This window comes from Tympanuchus pallidicinctus, unplaced genomic scaffold (genome assembly GCF_026119805.1).
Source record: "Tympanuchus pallidicinctus isolate F22 unplaced genomic scaffold, pur_lepc_1.0 scaffold22, whole genome shotgun sequence".
Lineage (NCBI taxonomy): Eukaryota > Metazoa > Chordata > Aves > Galliformes > Phasianidae > Tympanuchus > Tympanuchus pallidicinctus.
The window spans coordinates 4483700-4510735 of NW_026294739.1; the positions used below are offsets into that span (position 1 = coordinate 4483700).

The 27036-nt window shown below is 57.6% G+C and overlaps 1 protein-coding gene across 4 annotated transcripts; it reads right to left on the minus strand.

The window, feature by feature from the left end:
• Positions 1 to 425: 425 nt before the first annotated feature.
• DGKG (diacylglycerol kinase gamma) lies at positions 426 to 20313 on the minus strand. 4 transcript variants are annotated; one of them, XM_052686217.1, is made up of 26 exons: positions 20164 to 20310; positions 16656 to 16906; positions 14171 to 14247; positions 13238 to 13394; positions 13069 to 13131; positions 12524 to 12763; positions 11940 to 12110; positions 11375 to 11424; positions 11220 to 11294; positions 11018 to 11137; positions 10372 to 10489; positions 10192 to 10280; positions 9972 to 10088; positions 9795 to 9893; positions 9572 to 9685; positions 9421 to 9494; positions 9224 to 9298; positions 9041 to 9126; positions 8815 to 8904; positions 8473 to 8633; positions 7697 to 7761; positions 7324 to 7414; positions 4402 to 4603; positions 3184 to 3304; positions 3039 to 3099; positions 426 to 2919 (listed from the first exon to the last, which is right to left on the minus strand). In XM_052686217.1, exons 2-26 carry the CDS (start codon positions 16720 to 16722, stop codon positions 2821 to 2823), a joined length of 2682 nt encoding a protein of 893 aa, XP_052542177.1. In that variant the 5' UTR covers positions 16723 to 16906; positions 20164 to 20310; the 3' UTR covers positions 426 to 2820. The 4 variants fall into 4 exon arrangements, with proteins under 4 accessions (XP_052542177.1, XP_052542178.1, XP_052542180.1 ...); XM_052686218.1 differs by having other exon boundaries at positions 20148 to 20310; XM_052686220.1 differs by lacking the exon at positions 12524 to 12763 and having other exon boundaries at positions 20164 to 20308.
• Positions 20314 to 27036: the final 6723 nt, after the last annotated feature.

Here is a 27036-nt window from a genome sequence, read left to right on the forward strand (position 1 = left end):
CAGCAGTGGTACACAAACAGCCCATGTCAGACCTGATGGCTGCTGCAGATGAAGAGGAGAGGTGTAGAGGCTCTCCCTGCCTTGCCTTTGCCTTTGGGGTCAATTGGCCAGACCCTAGCCAAGCTACAGGCCGACTGCCATGGGGTCTCCTTGTGGTGCCTTTGGATGAGCCAGCGGCCATGGACACACAGGGTTGGGAGGGGGCTGGTGACCGGCACCTGCTAAATTTAGAGCCTACTTGGGGAAGAAAAAAACAACCAACACATCGCAGGTTCCAAATTTAGCCTGTTGCGCCTCCCACCAAACATGGCTCCATCTTGCTGTGGCTGAAAACGCCGTCACCTGTGTGCTCACAGAGGGGCACATTTCCCTGTGCCCCCAAAATGGCTGGGAAATGGGGACCCCCAAGCTCAGGACCAGCTGAGTGCTTCATCACCACCTTTATTTGACACAAGCCCACAGCAGGCCAGGCGTACACGGCAACACAAGCTACGCTACGGACGCCACGCTATTTCCATGCAGGCAACCACGGCTACGGACATAGCAGGAGGATGGGAACAGAGCCTGAACTGGGGAGGCTGGGAGCTCCATCCAATGGCCTTTGGGGGTATAAATGGGGGCTGGTGTGAGATAGCCAGGCGGCTATCGTGATCCCTGTGAGCCCCCCAGGGTGGAGCCTGGGGCTAAGGTGGCTGCCAGCAGCAGGTCCTGTTGTGTGATGCCTTTGGCATGATCCATGCTGCATCCCACAGAGGAGGCAGCAGCCCTGGCAGCCCGAACCACCTCTGTCCCCCTGCTCTGCCATCACTACTGCTAAAGCCAAGCAGAACGGCCCTGGCACTGATCTTTGCCCAAAGCACGAGCCCACCAAACCATGACCGGGTGCAAGGATCAGTCTGTGGAGAAAAATGCTGCTGCTTGCATACAGACACCTTCTGCCATGGTCACAGCACAAAACAACAGGTTGAGACTAAGTGGGGAGCGAAAGGAAGCCAAACCTGCCTCTATGAATTTCCCTGCCCTCACATCTTGTCATCCTGCGCCCCGAGCAGAGCGGTGCAGGCTTTGAGGTCGTTGTTTTGTTTCGTTTTAATCCTCCCCAGGTGCCAGTGTTGAGGTCTGCAGATAATATCAGGGAGGGGACTGGGAGAAACGGAGGCTGCCGTTTCAGGAGAACTTCAGGGTTTATTTTGGCACCCATCCCATAAGCTTTCACCTGGCTACTCATTAATGGCTGCCCCTGGCGAGGAGCAGAGGAGGGTGGATTTATGTGCCGCAGGGAGTGCGCAGGTCGCTGCACTTGAATGGTGCTGCCTACAGTGTCTGTGCCTGGGGGGGTGGCAAACACTTTTCAGTGTGCTGTTCACTCTGAAACCTAACGACGGCAGCAGATCTGCACCTGGGGGAATGCTGCTCTCAGCAGAACAGAGCATACCGAGGGGGCTGCCGAAGGGGGAGGAGGCTGATTTTGGAGCCGTGGTCCTCTGTGCAGGGCCATGAGAAGGTGGGGGGCATTGTGTGGCAGCAGAAGAAATCAGCAAACCTTCCTGGGGCTCACTGCTGGCAGCTCCCAGCTATTCGGAGCCAGGGGACGCGTTCAGCTCACAGCATGTCATGCATTTCTCTGTTTCCTGGGGGAGGAGCTGGGCTTCAAAGCCACATCCTTGGCTTTGGGATGGGTCAGGGAGAGACCTGGCTGCAACAAACCCGAGGGCCGGCTGCTCACATTGCTCCCTGTGGCAACCCAACAGCATCTGAAGCAGAGTGAGTCCTCATGGGATGAATGAAAAGGCGACGCTTCCAAGCTGGAGGAGCTTTTAGGTGATGGGAAATGCTGCATCGCTCTCCCAGCAGCTGCATGGAATGAGGATGGAGTTGCTGGGGGCTGCAGCCCGCGCCAGGCGCACTGCCACAAGGATGGCCAGCCAAAATGGGGGTGGCATTTGTGTCCAATGTCATCCCATTAGGAGGGAAGTGACCCCTTGAAGTTTGTTCAATAAATACATAAATACAAATCCAGATGCGAGGTCCAAACACAGAGCTGGGCTGGCAGCTCCCCACTGGGATCCCCTCTGGCTGTTCCCACTTCCCAGTGATGCCTTCTCCTGCCTGCCCTGAGCCCGGCCCCCTGTCCCAGGTGAGCTGTGTCCCCACACAGCCTGCTTCACACCCTGTGGCATCGTGCTTCAGATCCAATAGCGAGTGCTGTGTCTGCATCTGCTCTGAAGCAAGCCAGAAGAGCCAGCTGAAGGCATGGAAACCTGCTTGGAGAGCAGCAAGGGAAGCGAGGGTTGGGCAGCCGAGTCCTCGAGGCTAAGGAAATAAATAACTGCTCAGATGTGCAGGTCTGGTGGACAAGAAAGCCAGTGCAGCAAAACACCAAGTGTCCTTCAGGAGGATTAAAAATAAATAAGTGAAGCTCGGCTTTTTCTCAGGAATGCGTTCGTTTGCAGCTCTGCTGGCAGGAAGGGGGTAGTTCTTTAAATAAAGGGGAAAAAAAAACAGTTCTAGCACGCCTGCACGCCAAGCTGCCCATCGCTCCGATCCTGGCTGGAGAAAATACTTGTGGTAGCTGGGAAGGAGATCCCAAATGTTCCTGAGACGGAGCATCCCGCTGGGCTGAGTGGGCTGGGCTGGAATCCTTCCCCACCTCAGCACGGGTCCTGCAGCAGGACCTGCCCTGCACAGCCTGCACCCACTTTCCAGCGCAGTGTTTGTGAAGCAGGGAGAAGAGTCAGGATGTGCAGAGATGAAGGTTTGCAGCCCACAGGATGCCCAGGATGTCTGGTTGCCTTTGGGCTGCGGCTCATTTCACCCAGCTTAATCTCGAGTTCGGTTTCTCCTCTTCAGGAAAAAGAAGCTGCTCTTCTGGGGAGGGCCCAGCAGCATTGGCACTTGGCTTTTATGTGTAATTTTGACCTAAAAATAAACAAATGCAGCTCAGCAAGCGGCTCCAGCCATGAGTCATGCTCTGGCCAGGCACCGAGCACCCCCGCCTCAGCGGCTCCCACTCCATCCTCGTCCCCCCAGGGGCTTACAGTGCAGGATGGCTGCATCCAGGGCTCCCCATCCACCTGCATGGGCAGCAGCTTGGAGGTCCTGCAACAGAGAATAGGGGATCACGCAGCCGCCCGCTTTCACTGCCCATCAGGGCATGGCCTGTGTGGGGATGGGCACAGATACCTGATGGTGACAGCTGAACACTGGGCCAGCCTCTTCCCAGCGCTCTTCAGCCCCGTGTAGATCTGCCCCATCTCCATTGCGCCCTCCAGCCCCACCACCTCCAGCAGGTGGTCACTGAGGTCTGCAAGACATGGAGCGGAGTCAGTGCCAAGGTCCCACGTCGCCATGTCTCGAGGGACTCCTGTGCGTTCCTTTTTGATGATGGAGTGGGGGACTCGGACTTTGCCAGCCCCTATGTGCTCCATTTTTCAAAATGATTTAGTATTGAGCCGGGTGTCAAAAGTCCCCCAGAGCTGAGGAGCTGGCTGCAGGTGGGCACAGGCAGCAGTCTGCACACAGCAGCAAAACTCCACGGCCAGCTCCTGTGGTGCAAAGCTCCCGCTTTGTCCTCGCTTTTGGCAGGATGCCTTCGCTCCAGGAAATCAGTCGAGCTTGAACTCTCCAGCCTGAACCTGTCTGGGTTTCATTCATGCGCAGCCTGAGCTCTCATACGTAAAAATCAGCCCCCCTCGCATGGTCCGCCCCTGTCCCATGGGTTCAAGGTTCCCTCTTTGGACTAGGCAGGCAGGGAACAAGGTGGAAGAGCTGCAGCAGTGATGCAGGCTGTCCAGGGACCCTGTGCTTTCTGCTATCCTGAGGCATTCTGACCAGCTCGGTGTAGCTGCTCCCACAAAACTGCAAGAGCAAAAATCCCCCTGGTGCCAAACAGCACCACATCCTGGCACAGATCCCCCTCCAGCCCTTGGATGGGGTGCGTGCACCAGGGGAAACAACAGCAGAAGCCTCACTGGGAGCAGCTTCCCACCACGGACTCTGGAAAAAGTGGGCACTTGGCACATCCCACCGGCTGCCAGGAGCAGCACGTTGCTTCCCAGTTGATTTCTCCCTGCTGAGTAACTCCTACAGCCTGATCTCCCGGGGGCAAGCTGGGCTGCCTGCACAATCCCTCGCCTCCATCTCTGCCTCTGCTTGTGCCCGTGCTGGCAGAGATGAGTCAGGCACCAGGGGCACCAGTGGCACAGCGCTGGGCAGAGGTGCTGGGAGCACAGCACACTGGAGGAGAGGTGCTAGGGTTTTTCCCCCCGGCTGCCTGCAGCTCGCACACATGGCTGCGTTCTCACAAAAAGGCACCATGCTGACAGCACTGCAGCAGGAGAAGCTTAAAAAAGCTGCAGCTCTGCTGCCAGACCCTCCCATGCAGTCTTTCCCACCGCTCACCCTGTGCACAGAACTTGAGCTCCTTGGCGTCGGTCACCACCGCTGCGTGCGGTTTCTCCGGTGCTTTCTTGCTCAGGCGGTTGTAGCCACGCTGCTTCTTGGTCTCGCCCCAAAGGTTGGAGCCACCATACATGCTGGGGATGTTGAGGACGGCGATGCCCTCCAAGGAGGCGTTGCTCAGGTCCAGCAGGGTCCCGTCACACTGCCAGGCACACAGATGTACATCAGGACCCAGCAGCCTGCTCCAACTGGACCCCTTGGTGCCATGCAGCCCCGTGGGCTCCTGCAGCGCCAGCCTTCCTCGTCCCCTTGCTTAAGCTGACCTCAGCAAATTGCAGTCTGGCTACACAAAGGTTGATGCAAAAGGGCTTGTCTTAAAGTGCTTGTTGGAAACCAGGAAAAAATCATTATAGAATCATTGGATCGCAGGCTCACTACAGTTGGAAAAGACCTCTAAGATCCCCAGGTCCAGCCCTGGCCTTCCACACCATGCCCACTGACTGTGTTCCTCAGTGCCGCATCTCCACAACTCTGAACACCTCCAGGGACAGTGACTGCCCCACCTCCCTGTGCAGCTGTGCAGTGCCTTAAAGGCTATAGAGAAAAAGATGGCAGCTTTTGGGAGAGAGTAACAGAATAGTGCCCAGGATGGGTGTTCTGGATTCACCAGCACACAGCAGGACTGAAAATTCCATGGAAAGCCAAACAGCTGCTGTCGATGGCTGTCCCACAGGACATAGAGATGGAATTGCATCCCTTAATCTCAGCTCTCAGGCCCAGGACACCCAGGACGTGCCATTGACCTCATCTGTGGGTGCTGCCACGCAGTTCCACCAGAAAAGACGGAGTCTTGGGTTTGAAGAAACAAGGGCTCCTCTGTCTGGATCCCTCTGAAGTCAGGATTGCTGTGGGCAGCATCAGTCTCTCGCTTTCAACTCCATTTTCTCTAGAGCATCTGTATTTCCCTTTGAGCATCTGCATTTCTCCCCAGGCATCTGTTCCCTACCTGCCAGCCTACACTTCAGCAAACACCAGAGCACTTTTCTTCTTGTATTTGGGAATGCGAAGGAATTTCTGTCCCCTGTGTCTCTTTGCCAGGAGGAAATGTGAGTTGGCTGATAGAACCCCGCTGCTGCCCACACTCTAGTTGTTTTGCTGGAGCTGGAGTGGAGGGCTCGAGCTTATTTTTGGTATGGGGAATGGGCTGGATGGGAACAAGTGGGCATCTCTGCAGGCTCAGAGCTCTGTGCCCTCTCCCCACTCAGAGACGGTTTGGCCCTGCCTTGAAATGCAAAGGGCTTCTGGTCTGCAGGCAAAGAGCCACCTCACCAAGGCTGGCCTTCCATCCCTTATTTCTCAGTGCATTTTAATAACATGATGATTGCTGTGAACGATGCAAACCCTGTGAGCAGCGGGTGCACAGCAAGCTGGCCGTGCCGTGGCCAACGGACCAATCATTGCCCTCAATGGGATGGGATGGGACCTCAGCATCACCATGTGCTGTGGGACCCCCGGATCAGGAGCTGCCCTTCTCCCCACAGCCCTGCAGCCCTGCAACCCTGCAGCCCCGCTCCATGTGCCAGCCTGCCACAAAGGGCTCTTTGAGCGGGGGCAGCTGGCGGCGTGCTGGCAGCGGCGCTGGGAGGAGAAATTTGCAGCTGGGGAAAAAGCAAATTCATTTCCAGGAGCTGCACTGGAACGAGTGCCAATTTCCAAAACAAAACTGCCATTTCTCTGTGAGGATGACAGTTGCCTCGGAGCTGAAGGGCTGCTACTTTCAGCTTAAAATGCCGTCGCCTTAACGCTTTCCTGCCGGCACGGGGGGCTGAGCTTTAGGGTGAGCAGAGAACCCTGGCATGTAAACAGGCTCCAACACCACAGTGCCCCAGCGCTGGGGCTGCGTGGCCCAGTGCACGCCAGCATCATGGGTTTTTCTTTCTGTAGCCCTCCAGAAGAAGTTCTAAAAGGGGCATTTATCCCGAGATAAGGAGAGCCGGAAGTTTGCAGAAAAGCACGGCACAAACCCCACCAATGCAAACTGCAAAATGACAGAGCTCTTAGCAACCGCTGGCACGCAGCGGTCCCTCCTCCCTGCTCTAATTAAAGGCTGTTTCCATGTAATCCAAAGACGGCTGCGAGCAGACACTGAGTTTACAGAGAGAATATTCCAGGCACACTCTCAAATACAGCTGGAAGGGGAAAAAATACAGGGCTATTCTTTTGCCTGCAGCTGGCTGGCCACGCGGCGAGCCCTGCGCTGGAGGTGCAGGCTGGGCTTGGAGAGGTGGCATGCAGCCCCTCAGCCAGCACTGCCCCGGTGTGCCCGGTTCCCCCTGAGCCTCCTTGCTTTGCCAGTGTGGGCACATATCCCTCAGCACGCCAGCAGAGTGGGCTGGACATGGGGAGGGCTGTGGGATGCTTTGGCTGGGGAGACGTGAGCTCTTGCTCCTGCTCATTGGTTATCGAGCAGTAATTATATTCTTGAGTTAGTAAATAATTGATTATGAAAGAATCAGATTTGATTATTTATCAAAAATTGTCATCGCTCCAGCTCTGTGGGCTGCAGAGGTCTGGGCACTGCACACACCTGTCCCTCAGACAGGCACCCAACAACATTCCCCACCTCTCTGCTGCCCAGGGCACCACTGCTCTATCCAAAGGCATGGACTGCCTGGGTATCAGGAGACATTCCTTCTCAGAAAGGGCACTGAGGCACTGCACAGCTGCACAGGGAGGTGGGGTCACCATCCCTGGAGGTGTTCAGAGCTGTGGCGATGTGGCACTGAGGGCTGTGGGCAGTGGGCACGGTGGGCTGGAGTCGGACTAGATGATCTCAGTGGTCTTTTCCAACCTTGATTCTCTGATTCTGATACCCTGGTAAAGCCTTCTCCAAATCCCCACCTTCACTTCTTGGAAACCCACCTCCACCTCAACGTAGTCGTGGAGCTTCTTACAGGTGGCCGCAAAGGTTTCCGATGTGCCAAACTCAAAGTACCACAGCTTGTTCTTCATCCTAGGGCACAGGGAGTGGTGTTAGTATCCCACATGTGAGCAGCAACTCCCCTGGCCCACCCCACAAGGTTCCCTTTGGGGACATGAGGCTCCCCAGCCTCCCCCCCTTGCTTGGAGGCATGACAAAGGATGGACGCTGGCTACAGTGCACCAGGAGCACCCAGTGAGGAGTGAGATGTGCATGGCCAGCAGCAGGCATGAGCATGCAGGGACTTGGGGACAGTGGCTCCTGGGGACATCGAATGGCCCTGCAGCTGTGGCACAGCAGCTGGACAGCCCTTACCTGCTGTTGAATTTCTCAGGGTGCTTTTCTCGCATGATGTGGAAGCGGTGGGCAATGGAGGCATCCTGCAAGGAAAGGTGGTGCAGGTTGGAAAGGGCTGGGAAACAGAATCCCCCTCCCTGTGTGTGCATTGGGACACAGGGGCTCAGCCCTTCGCCCTCATTGCTGGCCCCATAGCATGGGGCTCCCACACAGCTTCCACCAGATTGTGACCCACCCCTGGGACCCCAAGCCTCCCTGAACTCTGTCAGAGCTCCTTTGGCTCTTGCAGCTTGGAAGAGAGACATTTTGTGAGTATTTTTGCATTCAAGCGCTGCTATTTCAGACAACAATAAAAACAGAAAGACAATGCCAAGAGGGAGGTTGGGAACACAAGCAAGGAAGAGCGGGGGGGGGGGAGTTGCAGGGTGGGGGACCCAAGCTCAAATGGAGAGTTTCACCAAATTCTGAGAAAGGCTTTCGTTGTCTTTGTGGAATGACACAAGCCAACCATCCCTGCTCTTACGAGGCTCACCCTCAGAGAGGGCTCAAATGAGCACAGGAGGAGAGACAGGATCAGAAAGCATGGGAGCCATCCCCATTTGCACCACTCCCTGACTTCCTGTCAGCTGAGGAACATTTATTTCACGGGGCAGAGGAATCACCCCAAAGGCCCTGATCTGCAGGTTTGGGGCAACAGCTGCACAGGGATGCTCCGATGGGTTCTGCTGCTTCTTGCTCAGCTTGGCCACCACGTCCCTCCCCATTCCTAGGTGCTGAGGGGCCCCACTGCTCACCACCCCAATGGAGAAGTAGTTGTTGATGATGCTGTATGGGACAGGGTCCCCGTTGGCCTCCTTGTCACTGGGAATCACGTCTATCTGCCAGCGGTCCAGCATCACCTCCGTGCTGTGCTCTATGTCTTTCAGCACCTTCATCAGGCTGCCACCCTCATAGCCTGCACGTTGGAGGAGGATGAAGAGGAGCACATCCATGCCAATGGGACAGGGCGCAGCTGAAGGCTGCTCACGTGGCACATCATTTGCCCTTGTCCCAGCTGTGTGCCTCCCAGCCCCAGGACAGCACCCCACAGTCACACATGGCCCCCATGGGCTGCATCCCATCAGAGTGATGCTCACCTCCGCCCCAGCGCAGACACCGGGCCAAGTCATTGCCCGTTCCCAGGGGCAGGACGGCCACTGGTGGGTGCTTCAGCAAGTTTGCCTTGTCTGCAACACAAGGGGAAAGAGAGGTTGGGGCTGTGATGAATGGATTGTACCCTGATTAGGCTTGTTTCATACTCCTCTTGATGTCCTTCCTCTACCCAGTAGTTTTCTGTACTCAGGGGCTACAGAGCCTGCTCACCTATGCAGTCCAGGATCCAGCCCACGGTGCCATCCCCTCCACAGGCCAGAACACGGAAATCTGGAGTGTCCCGGAAAAAGCTCAGCCTGCACAGGGCAGAGAGAGGAAAATGGTTTATGCAGGAGATGGATGGGCATCAGGATGGACTGTGGGGGCTGGCGAGTGTCCGCAGCACCTCCGTACCCAGGAGCAGGCCCACCACGGTCCAGGTTGTACACTTGCCGCGGGTTGAGCAGGTAGTGAAACTTTCGGAGGACCCTGCAGGAAAAGAAAAGTGAGAGATGCCACAGGGGATGCTGTCTGGTGGCTGGGGCATCCCAACGAGCTGGTGGCAGTGGGGCCACAGAGGAATGCTGTCACCAGGCAGGGGTACAACCTACCGCTCTCCTTGCCTCCCTCCACTCTTGGGGTTCACAAACACCAGCAGGGGATGTGTCCCAGGCCGGGGGCTGATCTGGAAGGCAGAAAGGGTGACGGCTGAAATACCCAGCAGAGCACGGCCGACCTCAGCCTTGGGGGGGGAGATCCTACCTGCAGCCCTTGCCCATCCACTGTGGTGGAGTTGAACTTGAAGCTCTGCCCATCCTCAGGGCTGGTGCCGGCTGGGGACTCGCTGTCGGACCTGCGGCAGTGGGATTGCCGCTCCTGCGGGACACAGCGAGGGCGGGTGGGGGGGCTGTGGGGATGGGGCAGCAACCGGGGGCATGGGGATAGGGCAGGGACCGAGGGGGGTGGGGACAGGGTGGCCACGCACCAGAACCACAGGGCAGATGTAGGAAGGCAGCAAGATGTGGTCCCGCAGAGGTCCCCCATCGCACTCCGGCTTGACGTGGGAGGCACATTTGTTGTGGAGCTGAAGGGGGGGACGTCAGCGGGGTGACACAAAGGTGACAACCCCCTCCCATGACAACCCCCGACCGTTCCCACTCACGGTGACTTGGCACCAGACACAGTGCAGGCCGGTGATGCCCTGGTAGCACTTGATGCTCTTGTGGCATCGGTCGCACTTGACAGGGGAGTTGCCCTCAATCCAGGTGTGCTGCATCACCTGCAAGAGGAGAAGGGATGCTGCACCCGCAGACCCCCGGCAGCTGTTCTGTCTCCGTGGCCTCCTCTGGGATTTCAGAGGCTGGTCTGTCCCCTCTACTCACATTGGTGTTCCTCTTGGACTTCACGTAGGTGCTGATGCAGGAGGCGATATCTTTGGACACGCACCTCTCGTGCACGGTGTATTTGCAGACTGGTGGGAGGGAAGCAGGAGGTGAGTGACCCTCTCCCCTACAGCCCCACAGCACCCAGCAGGGTTGGGGTGCCCTAGGGACTTGACTCACAGGAGCAACAGAGGCCCTGCTTGCGGACACCCAGCAGCATGGTGCGGCAGAAGTTGCAGTAGGCGGGCTTCTTGAAGTGCTTCAGCCTCCAGGCGTGCTGCCCATCATCCTTCACATTCTGCAGGGCAGCCGAGAGGAGCAGAAGGCTCATTCCCTGCTGCCTTTCCCCATGTTGTCCCTCCTACATCCTTGCCACCAAGAGCAAATAAAGCTGGCTCCAGGCTGAGCCCCCCATGGCAGAGCACGCCTCTTGAATCTGTGTTTGGGCACCAGCACTCTCAAGGAGCCACTTCAAATTCCTGCCTGACAATCTGCCCACCCACCCCTCCTTGGAAAGCAAACACCAGAATGGGCACTGGGAATAAATTTTCCCTGCAAATCAGACATGGAAGGGGGCTTGGATAAGGACTTGGATGCAGCTTGGGGATGTAAAGCTCGGCAGGATGAAAAAATGAGACGTGGAAATAAAGGGGGGTGAAAACCACCCCCGCTCCTCATTTGGGTTGAACACGCGCAGCACTGGAGCGCACTGCAATGCTGCAGAACAAACGCAGCCCGCGTGGGCTGCTGAGGGGAGGCTGCCCTCCCGTGGTTCCTGCAGCCTTGCTGCTGCGGCCTCGCTCCGTGCCCAGCTCTCCCGTCTCACCGTCTCCATTCCCAGCAGCACCAGCAAAGGGATGGTGGTCATGCCGCCCCGGATCCACTCTTCCAGCGTCACGTTCCCATCGTGGTCGTAGTCGATCTCCTCCATCATCGCCTTCAGGATCTGAGGACAGGAGGGGAGGTTGCAGCGGGGTGCAGCTCGCAGACCCTGGACTCTCAAGCCCCCTCTCAAGCTGGGCACTCACAGGCTTCAGCTCAGTGGAGTCCCACTCCAGGTACTCAGCCACGTGCACCATCTGGTTTATGATACGATCCAGCTCCTGTGCACAGGGAAGTGGATGAGGTCAGTGCCCTTGCCTTTCATCCCAAATTGCCCTTGGTTTCTCCTCCTCAGGCTTACCGAGCTGTCCAGGATGCCGTTCCCATCGGTGTCATATAGGCGAAACATAACTGAAGGGAGAAGAAAAGCCACTGCAGGTTGGACTCCATGTCCCCAGAAGCCACCCTGGTTCCCTGCCCTCACCACACTCACACCACACACTCCCCCCTGTGTTGGGGAAGGGCTTGTAACTTCAACAACAGAGAGAAAGGCATACTGATCCCAGGCCACAAATGCACCCGTGGGGCTGCTGCAGGCCCTGTGGTGTGCTCACATTTCCCTTTGGGCTCTTGTGGGAAGGAACGTGGCCTCACGCTGCTCAGCATCTTGCAGTGGTCCCACCTGGGACAAACTTTGAGCCCAGCTAAACTCCCATTTCCCCAAACAGCTGCTGCCAGGTACCCAAGGCACCTAACCCAGGGATTACAGCCCAAAGGGGATAGAAACAGGGATGGAGAAACAGGGCACTGCTAAGGACGTTGGCTCCTGCAGCCCCATAAGTTTGAAGCCAGCCCAGCTTTGTCCCCTCCCACTCCTCCCAATTCACCCAGTAACCAGCAGCCTGTAGTACAGGGGTGCCACTCACACTCCAGCTTGTCCTCTGCCCGTCCTCTCTCCAGCAGGGACAGGTAGCAAACGATGTCCTTCAGGTAGACCACCTGAGCCAGGGGGACCGGAGGGTGCTGGGGGGCAGCTTTCAGGGCGCTGTGGCTTTTCCGCAGACTGAAGGGAAGCCTCTTCTCCAAACTCTTGGAGCCTGCGAGGAGGGAGGGGACACACACCGGGCTGTGCATCGGGAGGAGGCCAAGGGGTTCTGCAGGATGCTCCACAGGACTCAGGTGATGTGGAGGACATGGAGCAGGGCCGGGTGATGCCACCTGTGCCCAGAGCAGGGGACAGCCCATGCGGTCTACCCGCAGCAGATGGCCGCTCGCTCCTCAGGCAGCGGGAAGGCACTTCATTAATCCCTCTCCATAGGACCTGCTGCCAGGTAATTAAGACATTGAGCAGCGGCAGCTCTGCAGGATGGGACCGATGGCTTCAGTTTGCAAAGCAAAGGTGTTGAGGCACCGGGAGGCTGCCTGACTGGAAAGGTCACCGCTGCTGCCCCAGGGACAGCACCAGGGAACCCCTGTCACCTGTTCCCTGCACAGCCCCAGCCGAGCTCACCTGGCGATTGGGGGCTGAGCAGGGACCCCGAGGAGATCTTTGAGGACCCTGAGGAGTTGTGAGCAGAGGGGGTGCCAGTAGTGGACTTCTGGGAAGACGACCGGGACCAGCTGGGGGAGGCAGCGGCTATGGAGGCTGGGCTCAGCGCCGCCGGCTGCGGCTCAGCCATTGTGCTGGGGCAGCCCTTGGGCTCAGCCGTGTGCCGTCCCAGGGCACTGAGCAGCGTTTTCCCGTTGATCCCTGCAAAGCAGACAAGGCTGCCTCCCCCACCGGCCTCCAGCAGCCCCCCTCCCATCACTAGCCACCACATCCTCTTCACTAGCCCACCAGCAGGCCCATATTCTGACCCGTCAGTCCCACACCGTGCTCAGCCCCCACGCCCTAGGGATGTGTGCCGGGGTCTGGATGCAGAGGACACCGTCCTCTGTGTGCTTTTCCTATTGCTTTTGCAGTTTAATGTGCTCTCTCGGCAGATATCTCCGCACGCTGCAGACCCAGCAGTGGGAGGACGCAGTGCTGGCCGCATCGACGGCCCCACGCGGTACCTGTGACAGGAGCGCAGGCCACCTCGGTCTGGATGGAGATGCCGGCATCAAGCGACTTGGGCTCTGAAACACAGGTTCGGCACCATGAAGCTCTGTTCTCCCCAGGGCAGGGAGAGCCGATGGGACAGAGCCAGGCTGCGGTGCCCAGCTTCGTGCCAAGAGGGCTCACCGAGCTGCGAGACGTTGGGGCTTTGGCGCTGGGCCTCGGGGGCTGCCTGGCAGCTCTTCCGCTTGAATGACGTGAAGAGGTGCTGGCAGAGCTCCTCGGGCACCTCTGCCTCCAGGTAGGTCTTCATGAAGAGGCGGAAGCCCTCGTAGTCGATGGGCTGCGGGGGCACAGTGGGCTGTGGTGCCTGCATCAGCACTGTGTCCTGCACAGCGATGGGCTGATGGCTACGGGGACTGGGGATGTGCTGGGGGAGGTGAAAGGCTCCCAAAGGGCAGGGGAGGAGTGAAGTGATTGCAGCTCCAGCCACACTCCCCCCGTGCCAACATAACTGCCTCCCACATGGGGAAATCTCCTTCTGTGTGGGGTCCCACAGTGAGCGTGAATAGCGAGGTGGTTCTGCTGCTTCTCCTTGCAGCTTTCAGCCCACTGATTTTCTCATTTCACCTCGTTTCCAGTGATTATGGCCCTCCTGAAAGGCTCTGTCATGCTGGCACAATAATAGCTCTCACTAAAAGCACCACTTGGAACAAACAACCCCAGCCTTCTCCAGGTGAGTGTGACAAGGTATAGGGCCTGCCCATGTCCCCAGGTTGGCAACAGCAAAATAGATTGCTTTGTGGGAAGTGCAAGGGGTAAGTGAGAGTAAATCACTTCTCTGCTCCTGCCTGGCAAGAAAGCGTCAAAAATGCTCAGATGGAACAGAATGGGATGAAATGGGATGGGATGGCAAGAGAGATGGGATGGGATGAGACAAGATGGGATGGGAGGGAGTAGAATGGGTGCTATGGCATGGAGTGGGATAGTATGGGAAGGGTGGGATGGGATAGGATATGATGGGGGAGATGACTAGGAAGCTGGGGTTTCCCAGCAGCATCTGCTGTGCTGGTGTGGCCGAGCAGGCAGTGGGGAAGGCTGGATGGGAAAGGGCTGTACCTGTTCAGGGTTGTACCTCGAGAGGACACCATCCCCATGGAACTCCTCCAGGACATCCTTGAGCTTCTTGGTGGAGTCTGGGGAGACAAAAGCACTGCACTGAGCATGGTCTAGCAAGCCCCCTTTGACAACTGCATGTAGCAACAAGCTTCCTCACTGACAAACAACCAGGTCCCTGCATGCCCTGGGAGGATCCATTTGTGCCCCACTTTTAGGGGGACATTTAAGTGGCTCTTGGTCACACGATGCCTGTTTATTGTTGCTAATTCCTCTCTATGCAGGATTAGAGCTACTTCCTGCTCTTCCACTGGGGGTACAGGCCACGAGTGCTATGGGACAGACACATGATGTGGGGCCAGTGCAGCTGGTGGTTGGGACAGGAAGGACCTTGGGAAGCTCCTGGCCCCCATAAGGTGCAGGATTTGGGGTCAGCCCAATTTCCATGGGACAACCTCAGCCTTGCAGCACGACTCCTGTCCATTGTCAGGCTTCTCACTCTGTCTCTGTTCATCTCCTGGAGCCAACACCTAAGCAGCACCCAAGTGCTTTGAAGGAGGCTGTGGGAAATGCTGCGTTTGGACTCCGCACCTCTGCCTCAGGGAGGGGAAGGATGGCTCATCCATCACGCCCCTGCCCTTCGGGTGGCAGCTGTATTTCTTTTGCTAGAAAATATCCCTTCTGCCTGCTCACAAGCTGCACTGTCATTCAAAACGTTTCCATTCCCATGATTAGCCCCTTGTGCATCGTATGAGGATGGCAGAGCAGTGTCTGGAGACGGGAAGGATATTTGCAGTTGCACAAAACACCAGCTCCTTCCCAGCTCCCTGCTGCAGCCGCCCCCCACCTCCCGAGCAAGCCTCGCTTGCCAAACTTTGATTAACACAGCGAAGATGCTGTGCACAAACTCAGCATTACAGATGGCATTTTATAGTCTGTGATTAAATAACGCAGAGCTCGTTCTCTGAAAAGGAAGGATGAGGTGCCAGCAGCAATGCTGCACCCCTGCCCGCAGCCCAGCTCACCTGCAGCACCGTGCTCAGGGGAGATGTGCTCAGCACTGAAGTAAGGGCTGTTTTGAAGAGGGAACTGGGCAAGTTCCAGAGGTGAGCCCCGAGAACCACATAAAGCAAGTGCAAGGTCCTGCAACCCCAAGCACAGGGTCAGGGCAACCCCAAGCACAGATGTCAGCTGGGCAATGAGAGGGTGGTGAGCAGAGCTGCAGGGAAGGACTTGGGTGCTGGTGAGTGAAAAACTGAATATGAACCAGCGGCGTGTGTTTGCAGCCCAGAAAGCCAACTGTATTCCAGGCTACATCAAAAGCAGCACGGACAGCAGGTCAGAGAGGGCAGTGTCCCCCTCTACTCCACTGTCTGAGCCCCAACCTGCAGTGCTGTATTCAGCCTGGGGCCCCCAGCACAAGGACATGGACCAGTTGGAGTGGGTCCAGAGAAGGCCACGAGGATCCTCAGAGGGTGGGAGCACTTCTGCTATAGCTGAGAGCTGGGGGTTTCAGTCTGGGGAGAGGGGAGACCTCTCAGCAGCCTTCCAGTGCCTAACGTGGGCTGTGGAAGAAAAGCTGGAGAGGACCCTACTGGGGAGTGCAGCGATGGGAGAAGGAGTAATGGCTTTAAATTAAAAGATGTTTAAATGAGGTATTAGGAAGAAATTCTATATTCAGAGGGCAGCGATGCGCTGGCACTGCTGCCCAGAGAAGTGTGGTGCCCCATCCCTGGAGGTGCTCAAGGCCAAGATGCATGGAGCCCTGGGCAGCCTGAGCTGGTGGGGGCAGCCAGCCCGTGGCAGGGTTTGGGACTGGATAGGATTCCAGCCCAAACCATTCTGTGATTCTATGATTCTATAAAAGTTATCCGAGGCTCGTGATTCTGTCTCTGCAAAAGCAAAATTCCATCTCTGCAAAAGCAAAATTCCTTCTCTGCAAAAGCAAAATCATCGCAGAGGGTTGGCAGCCAGAGCTGAGCTGTAGCGCAGCTCCGTGTGTTTGGGAAAAGCCCGCCCGCTTTCCCCGCTGGCATTTCACTTTGCCGACAAATGTGGGTGCCTGCAGAGGGATGGAGCTGTGCTCACGTCTGCGCCGCTGCCCCCCGGCGCGGGGGCTTTCTGGGGATGGGGCTGCAGTGCTCTGAGTGACACTGGGCTGGTCCCTGGGCTGGGGAGGTGACGGACACCAGGGGAGCACAGCAGCTCTGCTCTCGTTTTTCAGTAGCATCAGTGGATGCATCTGATGTTTTCTCCGTTGCGGTGGCCAGGAGCTGCAGGTTGGGCATCCCTGCAGGTGACGGACCCAGCCGAGCCTCCTCGTCCCAAGCACCATCAAAACTGACCCAAATCTCAGAGGACGAATTGTGCATGCTTAAACTACAGGCAAGGAGCTGTGAGCCAGTCCCTATGGCCGTGAAGCTGCAAAGAGGCAGGACGCAGGAGAGCTGGGTGTTGGGAGCCGGGCCATGCAAGGAGCACTACTCACAGTCAGTGTACTGCTGGAGCTGGGCGAATTCAGCGGGGCTGAGTGTGATCCAGGCCCCGTCACTCATCTTGGGGCCGCTGCGGGGCCACCGGCCACCACTCTAGGAGCTGTCTGGGCTCATCGCCATGCTGGCTCACATTGGCACTGTGAGGGGCACGGGGGTTCTGGTCCCACGCACAGCATCGCTCTGGCAGTGAGGCTGAGAGCTTCAGGGCAGCCACGGCCGGAGCACCTGGCCAGTACCCTCCTCCCTGCAGAGGGAAAGAAAGAGAGGATGACATCAGTGGCACCAAGACTCCATCCCAGATGGACCAATGGCCTTGGCTGTCACTAGGGCTCCTGAGCTTGGACATGGAGGGTGAGACTGCTTTCACAGCAGCAGGTCACCCCTGGTGTGGTCCTTCTGGGACCCACAGAGCTCCCCAATCCTTTGGGACCCAAGGGGCAACCTGAGCCACTGCTCATCCCAGAGCTCAACACCTGCTGGAGGAGCTGCCTCAGATGGGGGGATTCCCTGCGTAACCTCAGTGAAACACATCCCACTGCTCCTGGCCAGAGCTTCCCCATCAGCATTTCGCAAGGGAATTCAACACGATACAGGGTGAAAAAAATGAGGCTATTAATTACAGAAGACACAGCTCATGATGCCTGCAGGGCAGAGGATATGAACGAATGGAAACTCACAGATTGCAGCTCCATCCACGGAGCCAGCCCTGACCTTTCACTGGCTCCCACAGCTGATAATCTTTTCTAATGAAAATCTATGTTCTAAACCAGGCGAGGGGGAACCTACACGAAGAAAAGTGCTGGGGAAGGCTGTGCCCCAGAGGAAATGTCAGAGGGCTTCAAGCAAAGTGGCAATCTCCAGCCGATCAATTTGCAGGCTTCAAAATTTATTAGCTTCTTCACTTAACCGAATCGGTGGCTGAGGTCCAGGGGAAATGTCAGCTTCCCCAGGACACGCAGCCGGCCCTGGAGACGCTTGTTGTTCAAGAAGCAGACGGGAGCAATTAAATCTCGATTTTAGGGCCGGCTCCTGGTTTGGTGCTGGCTGCCAGGTAGAAAGCAACTGGATAACACAGAGCCAGGGCAGGTGGGGAGCGGTGTTCCAGCACCAGAGTGAGCATAACGTGCACGCCTGGAGAGACACAGCGCTGAGTGAGAGGTGTGCCCAGCACTGGCAGCTGGGAGCCGTGGCTCAAGGCAAACAGTTGGAGCTGGACCTGCGGAAGACAGGGAATGCTTGCTGCCAAGGGATGGCCATTCAGGGCCAAATGCCCTCTGTGCGTGCTTGTTGGCATCCCTTTGCATCAATGAACAGGGGAGGTGCTGAGACACTGGTGCTTTGGGATGCTCAAATTGTGCTTTGGGATGCTCGAATGGTGCGAGCAAAGCATTTGATGCTTTGGGATGGGATGCTCGGATGGTGCTTGGGGTGCTCGGATGATGAAACGAGGCATCAATCGCTGGGGAAAAGAAGAGAGCCATTTCCCTCCACAACAAGAGAGTCCAAGGCAGAGGCAAAGGAAGGGGATGTTCCCATCTCCTCCGCATAGACACATGCATCTCAAACAAACCCTGCAGCAGGAATTATTGGAGTGCTGGGGGTGGTGCAGTGGAGGCGCAAGTGGGAACACTGTGTCCAAACTCCTGCAGGATGCAGAGCTTGTCTCTGGGTACTCCAGAGGCTCTGTCTGAAACCCCCCACAAGTGCTTTCTGTTTCCAGGCAAACGAGCTGCTTAGATGGACCAGAAACTGTTTTTTATCTTAAACCTTCCTGTCCTAGCCTCTCTTATACAGGGAGAGGCTAGGAGTGTGGAGCTAGTTCAGCTTGCAGAAGGAAAGGCGCAGGGAGGCTGGCTGTGGTTCCCAGCTCCCTCTATCTGTCCCCATACTCAGAGATAGTGGGGCAGGACATGGCCCTGATTGAGCCACTCCTAGAGGCTTTCCCCCATCAATCTGTAGAACAACAAATGCCACTTCTGGCATGTCAGCCTCGGGTCTTAGGGAGGGAAGGAAAAAGCCTCCTCGGGAATCCAGCTGCTGCTCATTTGGACGGCCTCTGAATTGTCAGCAGCAAATTACACGATATTAAATCAAACTTGCCTCTTCCTAAAAATAGCTCTCCTTCCAGCAGTACAAAGAATGAGGAGAGGGTTTTCCAGCAGTCCCAGCACCTCGCCTGCCCTCTGGGTGCCCCGTGGGGCCCAAAAGGAGGTGGTGGCTGTGTCCCACCAGCCCCAAAGCAGTACCCTCAGTCTGAGTGCCCCCACCCACTCTAAGGGTCTGTGTGCTCCTGCCATGCGCTGCCGAAAGGCTCCCCTGGCATTAAATTGGGTGGAAATCCCTCCTGTCCCACTGCAGCAAACAAACCCGGAGTGAGTCAACCTCAAAGAGCTTTCTGCAGGCACCAGAGCTCCCTTTGGATCCCAGCACCTCGCAGCACTGAGGGGATGTGCAAGGGTGCACTGACCAGAAGCCCCTCACACCCATGGGCAGGGACAGAGAGCAGCACTTTGTCAAGAGATGCTTCGCCCTCACTGAGCGCTGCGTTCGGAGGGGCAGACACCTGCCGTCGCTCTCTCACTGCCATCAATTTTTCCCCCAAATATTCTCTCAGAGCAGCCTAGATTTCTGCTCAGACACCACCGCAGATCCTGTCTGGAGGAAGAGCCCCAGCCCGAGGCAGCAGCATCTTGCACCAACGAAGCCACGAGAGCGGGACAGCTCCAGGAACCCCGCAGCATCCAGTCCCCAGGGTCGGCTGCACCTTGAGTGGGACGGCGCTGTTTCCCCGCAGCTTTGAAGTTGCCCTTCTCCCCTTCCATCCCCACTAACAACCCGAACAACAAGTTCCAGACAGCCTATTCCCAGCGCTCCGGACCATCCGACCTGCGCAGCGGCAGCCCCGGCGCCGTTCCCCGTCGGAAGGGCTGCCCGGGAGCGGCAGCTCGGCTCTCCCAGCAGCGGGGCGAGCAGGTTGGTACCGAGCCGAGACCCGACGCACATTCAGACAGCAGTGAGGGCAGCGCGGCACGCAGCCTCCGCGGGCGTTAACAGGCTGCGCTCAGGGCTCGCTGGCAGCCATGTTCTCACCCCCAGGGGAAAACAAGCCGCTGCCCCGTCCCCGCCACCTCCCCGTGCACCTTTTCCCCGGGTTAGAGCCCCGGCCCCGGCGCCCGCGGTTCCCGTCCCCAGCGATGCCCGAAGCAGCGCGGCTCCTCCCCGCCCGCCCCGCGCTCCCGAAGCTCTCCAAACCCAAACGCGAGCCCCGGGACGGGATCGGGGCCGGCCGCGGAGGACCGGGGGGCACGGGCTGCTCGGAGCCCTCCCCCCCCCGCACAACCGGAGCCCCAGTGCGGGGCCAGGGGCAGCGCCGCAAAGTTGGTGCCGGCCGCTCCCAAAGGCTCGGGCTTTTCCCACGCTCGCTCTCCATCCCTACCCAAAGCTTTCCTTTCGGCCGAGCGGCTCCCGCCCCCCACAGCCCGTACCCCTCGGGTCCCTTACGGGGAGGCGAGGCGGCGGCGGGCGCTCGGGGCCATCCGCGCGACCGGCGGTGGAGGAGGAGCAATCGCCGGAGCTCCCGAGCGCGGACCCGGCGCTGCAGCCTGACAGCTCCGCGGCCCCTTCGGAAGGTGGAGCCTGGCCGCGGGCGCGGGGCCGGCACCGGCGGGAGGCGGGTACCGGGAGGAGCCCCCCCCCGCCTCGCCCCCGCCCCGGGCACCGGGCAGCGCCCCGCCGAGCCGCCCCCGCCGCCGGCAGCGGGAGGGTGCGGAGCCGCGGGCCGGGTGAGCGCGGTGCCCGGCGCCCCGCAGCTCCGGGGTGCTGCTTCCTGCGGAGCGGAACAAGCAAACAAACAAACAGAAAAGGCCCAAAAGAGATAAAAAGCATTTTTATTTTCTTTCCATGACGCGGCCGCCTGCCTGCTCGGGGGTGACACTATTTCAGGCATGTCTCTTATTTATGTTTCTCTCTATTGATACTAATTAAAGACGCCATACGTGCACGTAGCTCTCCGACTTGGAAAAAAGCAGAACGGGACTGGCAGCCGGGACTGAACTTTCCTGAGAGAAACGGGCAGAGAGGGGCAGAACGGACGGCATCGCTGCATCCTGCGTGTCACCTCTACGATGCTCCAGCTGTGTGCCCGGGGCTGCGATGCTCCAGCCCCTCTTTCTCCTTAAATTACCTAAATCCACGCAGCGGTGAAGCTCTTTGCAGAGCGATGCCCATGGGATGCGCGGTCCCTTCTGTCTGCGCTCCTCCAGCAGAGCCCAGGGCTCTCCAGGACAAGGGAGCTCTCGAGTCGCTGCCGAGGGCTGGGAGCGGCTCCGTCTGGAGCTCTTTGCGGTTTGCAGAACAAAACCCAGCGGGCCGGCTGCTACACCACGCTGCCTTCACCGTGCTGCTGAGGCTTTGCCTGGGCTGCTGGTGCGATGCCGAGCACACGCAGATGGAGGAGTTCCATTCTTTCCCTGCATCCAAGTAGATATTCCTTCCAAGGATTAATTAGTAAATTAAAATGGTAGAAAGATTAAATTATTATCCAGGAGCCTGCTGGTGATCTCTCTCTGCTCTGCTCTGCCTTCCTCAAGGGCTGGGGCAGCTTCTCCCTACATTCCCTTCATAAAAAAGAACCTCAGGGTGGCAGATGTGGGCAGATGAGACAATGCACGGCTGCCAACCCCCGTCCTGCCATGCCCGAGGGAAAGAACAACCTGTGTGCTCCCTATATGGGCACCCTCACACCGACACCACGGGTCACACAGAGCCTCTCCCTCCAGATTGACGCAAGCAGAAGCCTGAGAACTGCATTGATCAGAGCTGCAGTCCCATCTTCTAGCCCCGTCCAAAAAAGCCATCACATTTTGCTTGGCAAAAATTCTCCTTCTTAAACCTGAGTCACCGACAATTCCCTGCTCTGACGCCTGACAATTTGTTTTTTTCTGCTGCTCCCCCCAGCAGGGCCCAGCTGCCCACAGGGCTCGGATCTCAGCCCAGAAAGTCATGGCAAAGCCTCACGGAGCTGGAAGGTGCCTGTTTTGGGGTTATCGATGCCCCAGGGCTCTCTGAGAGGCAGCCCAGCTACAGAACAGGGCCAGGCTCTCTGGAAAGCTCAGTGCATGCCAGGGATTTGCACCGAGCATTTTTCACCCCAAAGAACTCTGGAAAAGCACCAGTGTTTGCTGGCACCTCCTGGATCTTCACATTCAGAGGATGAGATACAGGGGGAGATGCTGGAAGGCCAATCCCAAGGGCCACCAGAAGGATGGCTTGCAATGGGTGAGCCTACCAGCCTGGTGCTGCCTTGTCTCGTGTGGCTCTGCCACAGCTCAGCCCGATTACATTCCCCACTGTGTGCTGCCACAAGGGCATGGAGGGATCCTCAGCCATTACAACCCCATTATTTTACTACATATATGATGGAGATGGGAACTGCAGAGCCCATTGTGGCATTGAGGAATAGGCAGCCCTGAGAAGATACAACAAAACCAGCCCGTCCTGCAGCGCAGAGACAAGCGGGCTGCCTCCAGTGCATTCCTCACTGAGAGAGGAAAGATGTCAGATTTCAAAGGGGGAAAACCCCATGGGAGAAACTTCTAGGCTGTTGTTTTTTTGGCTTTTTTTTTTTTTTTTTTCACTTTTGCTCTGCGTGGCCGTGAGAAGGATGCGCTCTCCTGCTCTGCCCGCGGGTGGTCGCAGCTTTATATTAACTCACAGCGAGACGCGGCGTGCGGCCTGGGGAGTGACAGATCTGCCTCAAATTAGAAAATGCCGTGGGGAGGGGTGTCCCTTGGGCACGGTGCTGGAGTGCTCCTGAGCCGGCCGCTTTGTTGAGCTCTCCCATGCAGCCAGGAGCTGGCTGCCAAGGGAGGATGGTGTGGGTGAAGCAGGGATGCAGCACAGCTTTTCCACCTGGGTGCTGGGCTGGGCAAGCAATGCTGAGCCCTCTGCAGAAGGCAGCAACAATGTGTAGCCTTCAGAAGGGGACAGCCGTATGCTAAGGGGGATATTTTGCTAAGGATTTCCACCTGTATCCCAGTCGTGGAGGGAGCTCCCTGGAATTACATCTTGACAGAGCAGAGAGGGATGCTTCCGTGCAGCCCTGCTGTGCCAGTCTCACCTAACACTGATGTGATATGACACTACTGAAACGTTTAGAAAATGGTGCTGTGGGTGACAGTTCCCAGTGGTTATTTTAACCCAGCATTGTTAGAAAATCACACTCTCACCAAAATATATGGAAAAATGGTTGTGGAGGCTGCTTGGAGGCGTGGAGGTTCCCTGTGCACCTGTGCAGCCTTGAACAGCTGATGTCATCAATGAGCATTCACTGAATACCTCTGGGCACCTCGGGGAGGTTTTTGGTGGTGGAGGACAGAGCAAACAGGAGGAGTGATGGGGAAACCATAAAGCAGTGCCTGCTGAGCACAGCAGTGGTGCTGTGCACGATTTCGAGCGCATCGGTGCTGCACAGTAGCAATGATGGCAGTGAGGATATGGGCACGGTGGGCTGGAGGAGAAGTTGCAGCCAGTGAGAACAGGGAAGGAAGAGGTGCCGCCCGGCCGGGCACTCAGAGCTGCACTCCCCGCGCTGTCAGCTCAGCTCTTTGCTGGCTCCGGGCGCGCTGTGAGCGCAGAGCTGCGCGGTGCTGTTAGCAGCGTGACACCTCCTAACCAGCCCCATCTGCTCGGAGGCACCGCATCCGGCGGGGTTTCTGCAGACCTGCTGGCAGAAGCGTTTGCCAAGGTTTTACAATCATCGTTAATAAACACGGCGGGGCGGCGTTTGGCACCACGAGCTGAGACTCCCAGGCTGGCTAGCTGAGATGGAGAGAAGCCATGGCAAATAGACGTGAAATGATCCCACCCTGTGGGATGCGTGGATGCGTACAGCCTGCAGGCAGGGCTCAGCACTCAGGCGCTGCTGCTTGCACACAGCACACAGCCCTGGGCTGCTGCTGGGCTGTGGTGTGACCCAGTGCCACCCTACGCTGCAGGACCCGAGCTGTGTGAAAACCTGGTGCCTTTCAGACAGGATGGCACCATCCAGAAAGCGTCCAGGATGGAACAGCTGGACCCGTAGGTGTGTAATAGCATCACAAAAAACCCATGTGACTTAAGAAAATGCCACGTTCCCGGCAGATGAAAGGCTACAGCTGAATCGAGTGGCTGCGGATGAATCACAGCGCTGTAGGGAGCACACTCATGGGTGTCTCAGCAAAGCCATACAGCTTGGATGGGCTCCAGCAGTGCTGGGGCGTTGCGGGACTCTCACTCCACCCCCCGGGCTCGCAAAGCCCACACATCCCACAGGTGCCTGGCACCCAGCAGCACCTCCCAGCTGCTTCCACTGCGGGCCGTAAGGAGTGAGATGAAGCATCACTTGGAGTACACACTCTATCAGATCCCTTAACCTGCTGCATTAAAATAATAGTGTGGGATTTAGGTCTGGAGGTTCTGGAGCGGGTAGTTTTGTTATACATCATCATTCCCATCCTGAATTTAAACCGTTTTGAAGCGCTGTGTAAATGGCCACGGGATCACCTTTCCCAGCTGGCTCCGTCCCTCCCCGTGTCTCATAAGAAGAGAAATGCGCACATCATTGGGAACCTCTGGTTTTGCTTTCCATGGGCTGGAATATCAGTGCTGAGGGTTTCCAAGAGAGATGCTGTAATACACTTACGCACGCACAGAGCTATGCGCAGAGCTGGAACCTTTGCACTCATGGGGCTGAAACCCTCTTGACAAACCCCCAGCTCCTGCCTCCCCAGCACTCTTAAGGCCGATTTGAAAGTGTTGAAGGTTTTGGGGGACTCCCAGGCCACTTCCTCGCTTTGCTTTTTGCATGAGGGTTGCAGTGCTGCAAAGCTGCAGAGGGAGTTCCCCACAAACAGGTGGAGATGGAGGGGCTGCACCAAGCCCTGTGCGTACACAGGGCTGTGTTAAACCCTGATTCACCCAAGCCAACCTACGGAGAAATGTATGGGTGCTGTGATGCGCAGCCCATCATCCATCAGAGCTCTGGGAAACCGTGGGGTCGGGGCAGCTTTGAAGATGCTTGAAAGCAACATAAGGCAGATATTCCTATTCCGAGAGCTTCTAGTCTGGGGATGCGGGGCCGCAGCCACAGCCCATCTCGCTTTCAGCTCAGAGCTGTGCCGTCGCACTGCTGGGGCCGTGCCGCAGCCGCGAGGAGATGAGAACCATTTGCCATATGCTGAGGGATTACTGTACAAAACCAGGATGGTTGGCGGTGAGCCAAGGCACAAGGTTTCCAAATAGAGTCTGAATCCTGGACAGAAAAGTTCCAACTAAATATAGCCATGGCAGGCTCGGGGACGACTTCTTCTGTTGAGTTCACTGAAAGCAGGCGGGCAGCGGTGTGTGTGCAAACGGAGGACCTGGGATGAACAAGCAGGATGGTGCTGGGACAGGAGGGGCTGAGGATCACTGCAGGGTGGGGGGTCAGGCAGGAGCAGCAGCTGGGAGGGAGAAGCTGAGCCCTAAGTGATGCGTGTTCCCAAAGAGCCAAGCCAGGGGGGCCGGCAGCATGGGGAGCTCCAGCTAACAATAACAGATCCTGCTGGAGTTATACCTTACATAGAGAAAACCAACACTGGAACCAGCTTTCTGTGAGCCTGGCAAAAAGCTTTTGTTTAATTTACAGGGGCTCAGGCTATATTTAGCCTGCAGATCCTTGGGGTTTTATCTGGGATCCAGTGAGCAGCTGAGACACACTGCCTGTTTGTGGGATTTGGTCTTTTTCCAGCAGGGCAGCACTGTAGGGCAATGCCAAAGTGAGCAATGGGGTCTGCCTGAACTCAGCCCCATGGGCAGTGGGATGGGAGCGATGGGACGGGGGCAGTGGAATAGGAACAGTGAGATGGGAGCTGTGGGATGGGAGCTTTGAGATGGGATTGATGGGATGGGGGCAGCAGGATGGGAGCTGTAGGATGGGAACAGAGAGATGGGAGCTGTGGGATGGGAACAGTGGGATGGGAGCAGTGGGATGAGAGCTGTAGGATGGGATCTGTGAGATGGGAGCAGCATCTCTGTCAGGAAAGCCCAGCTCCCACATGGCCCTGATGATGGATGCAGTGGCTTCTGCCCTCTCAGACATATTTTTCCTTTCTCTCTTTGCAGAGTAACCCTTTTTGAGACACAAGAGCCCCAGCGCAGTGCTGGCAGCCTCCCTCTCCATCGCCGGCCGCCGTGCTGAGCTAATTTTATCCTCCCTGGCCCCCCCATCTCCTGGAGATTGTCCTGCTGCAGCCAGCGAGCGCTAGAAAATAGCACATCGCCCACTCATCCAGCCTCCCTCCACAAGGAAAATATTTATATTATGCCAAAGAGAGGGTTTCCATGGCAGTGATGACTTTAGCACTGTTGCCTTGGAAACCACTTGAGGCCATCTTAAGTGGGGCAAAAATACCTTTCATCGACAAATAAGGAGAGTGCACAGGAAGGCCCCGCTGGCACACAGCAGGACGGGAGCTGCTCCCCTCCCGGTTGCTTTCGGGGCTCCCCAAAAGGGGACATGCGGTGCCTGACCCTCAGTGATGGCACCGGAGGGCAAAGGGGTGGCACTTAAGGAGATACGGTGACATTGGGGGTGCAGGGGTGGCACTGGAGGGGACTTGAGTGGTGCTGGGGGGACGCAGGTGGCACTGGTAGGCACATGGGTGGCACCGGTGCCATCCAGCCTCCAGCACCACTCTCTCCCGAGGAAGCCCCGGTGCTTTGGGACAGCCGCGGTTCCCCGCCAGCTCCATGCGAGGGGCCCCACGTTTCTCCCGCGGAGCTGCCAAATCCCCCCTCCCCTGCACCTCCGCCTGCTGCGCGGTTTGGCAGACCTCTCCGAGCCAGCGGGACTCCATCACCGGGAACACATCGCTGGAGCCTCCAGAGCGGGCAACGAGCTCCGTGACGAAGCCAGCGGCGCAGAGGCACGATGCCACGTGTTCAAGCTATAGAATTTGTTTTTTTTTTCCCCCATGTTTTGCTTTCTGGTGGGCTGGAACGACGTCACAAACGTGGCAAGTGATGCTCCAACCCGGCAACCCGCCAGCCGAAGCGGGGTCTTTGGGGCGAACCGGGGGATGCTGGAACACACCTCTCTGTCCCATCGCAGCAGACCAACTCCGTGAAAAAGCCCCCGAACGCTTCCCCCCCGTGTCGACACCAAACTCGTATGGCGGCGTCCACGCGTGGCGGGACAGCGCTCTGACCGGCGCCGCGGGGACGGACGGCAGCAGCGGGGACGCGCCTCGCCCCGCCGCCGCCACGCGTGGGGGTCGCGCAGCGCTCCGCGCTCCGGTGCCGAACGTCTCGGGGCCGCCCCCGGCACGCCCCCGTCGGTCCCGCCCCACCGCGACG

Coding starts and splice junctions, on each gene's coding strand:
- DGKG (XM_052686217.1), bottom strand. CDS start 16,722: ATGAGTGACGGGGCCTGGATCACACTCAGCCCCGCTGAATTCGCCCAG. Junction 13,395..14,170: donor CGAGGTACAACCCTGAACAG/GTACAGCCCTTT, acceptor GTGCCCCCGCAG/CCCATCGACTACGAGGGCTT. Junction 3,100..3,183: donor TGTTCAGCTGTCACCATCAG/GTATCTGTGCCC, acceptor TCTCTGTTGCAG/GACCTCCAAGCTGCTGCCCA.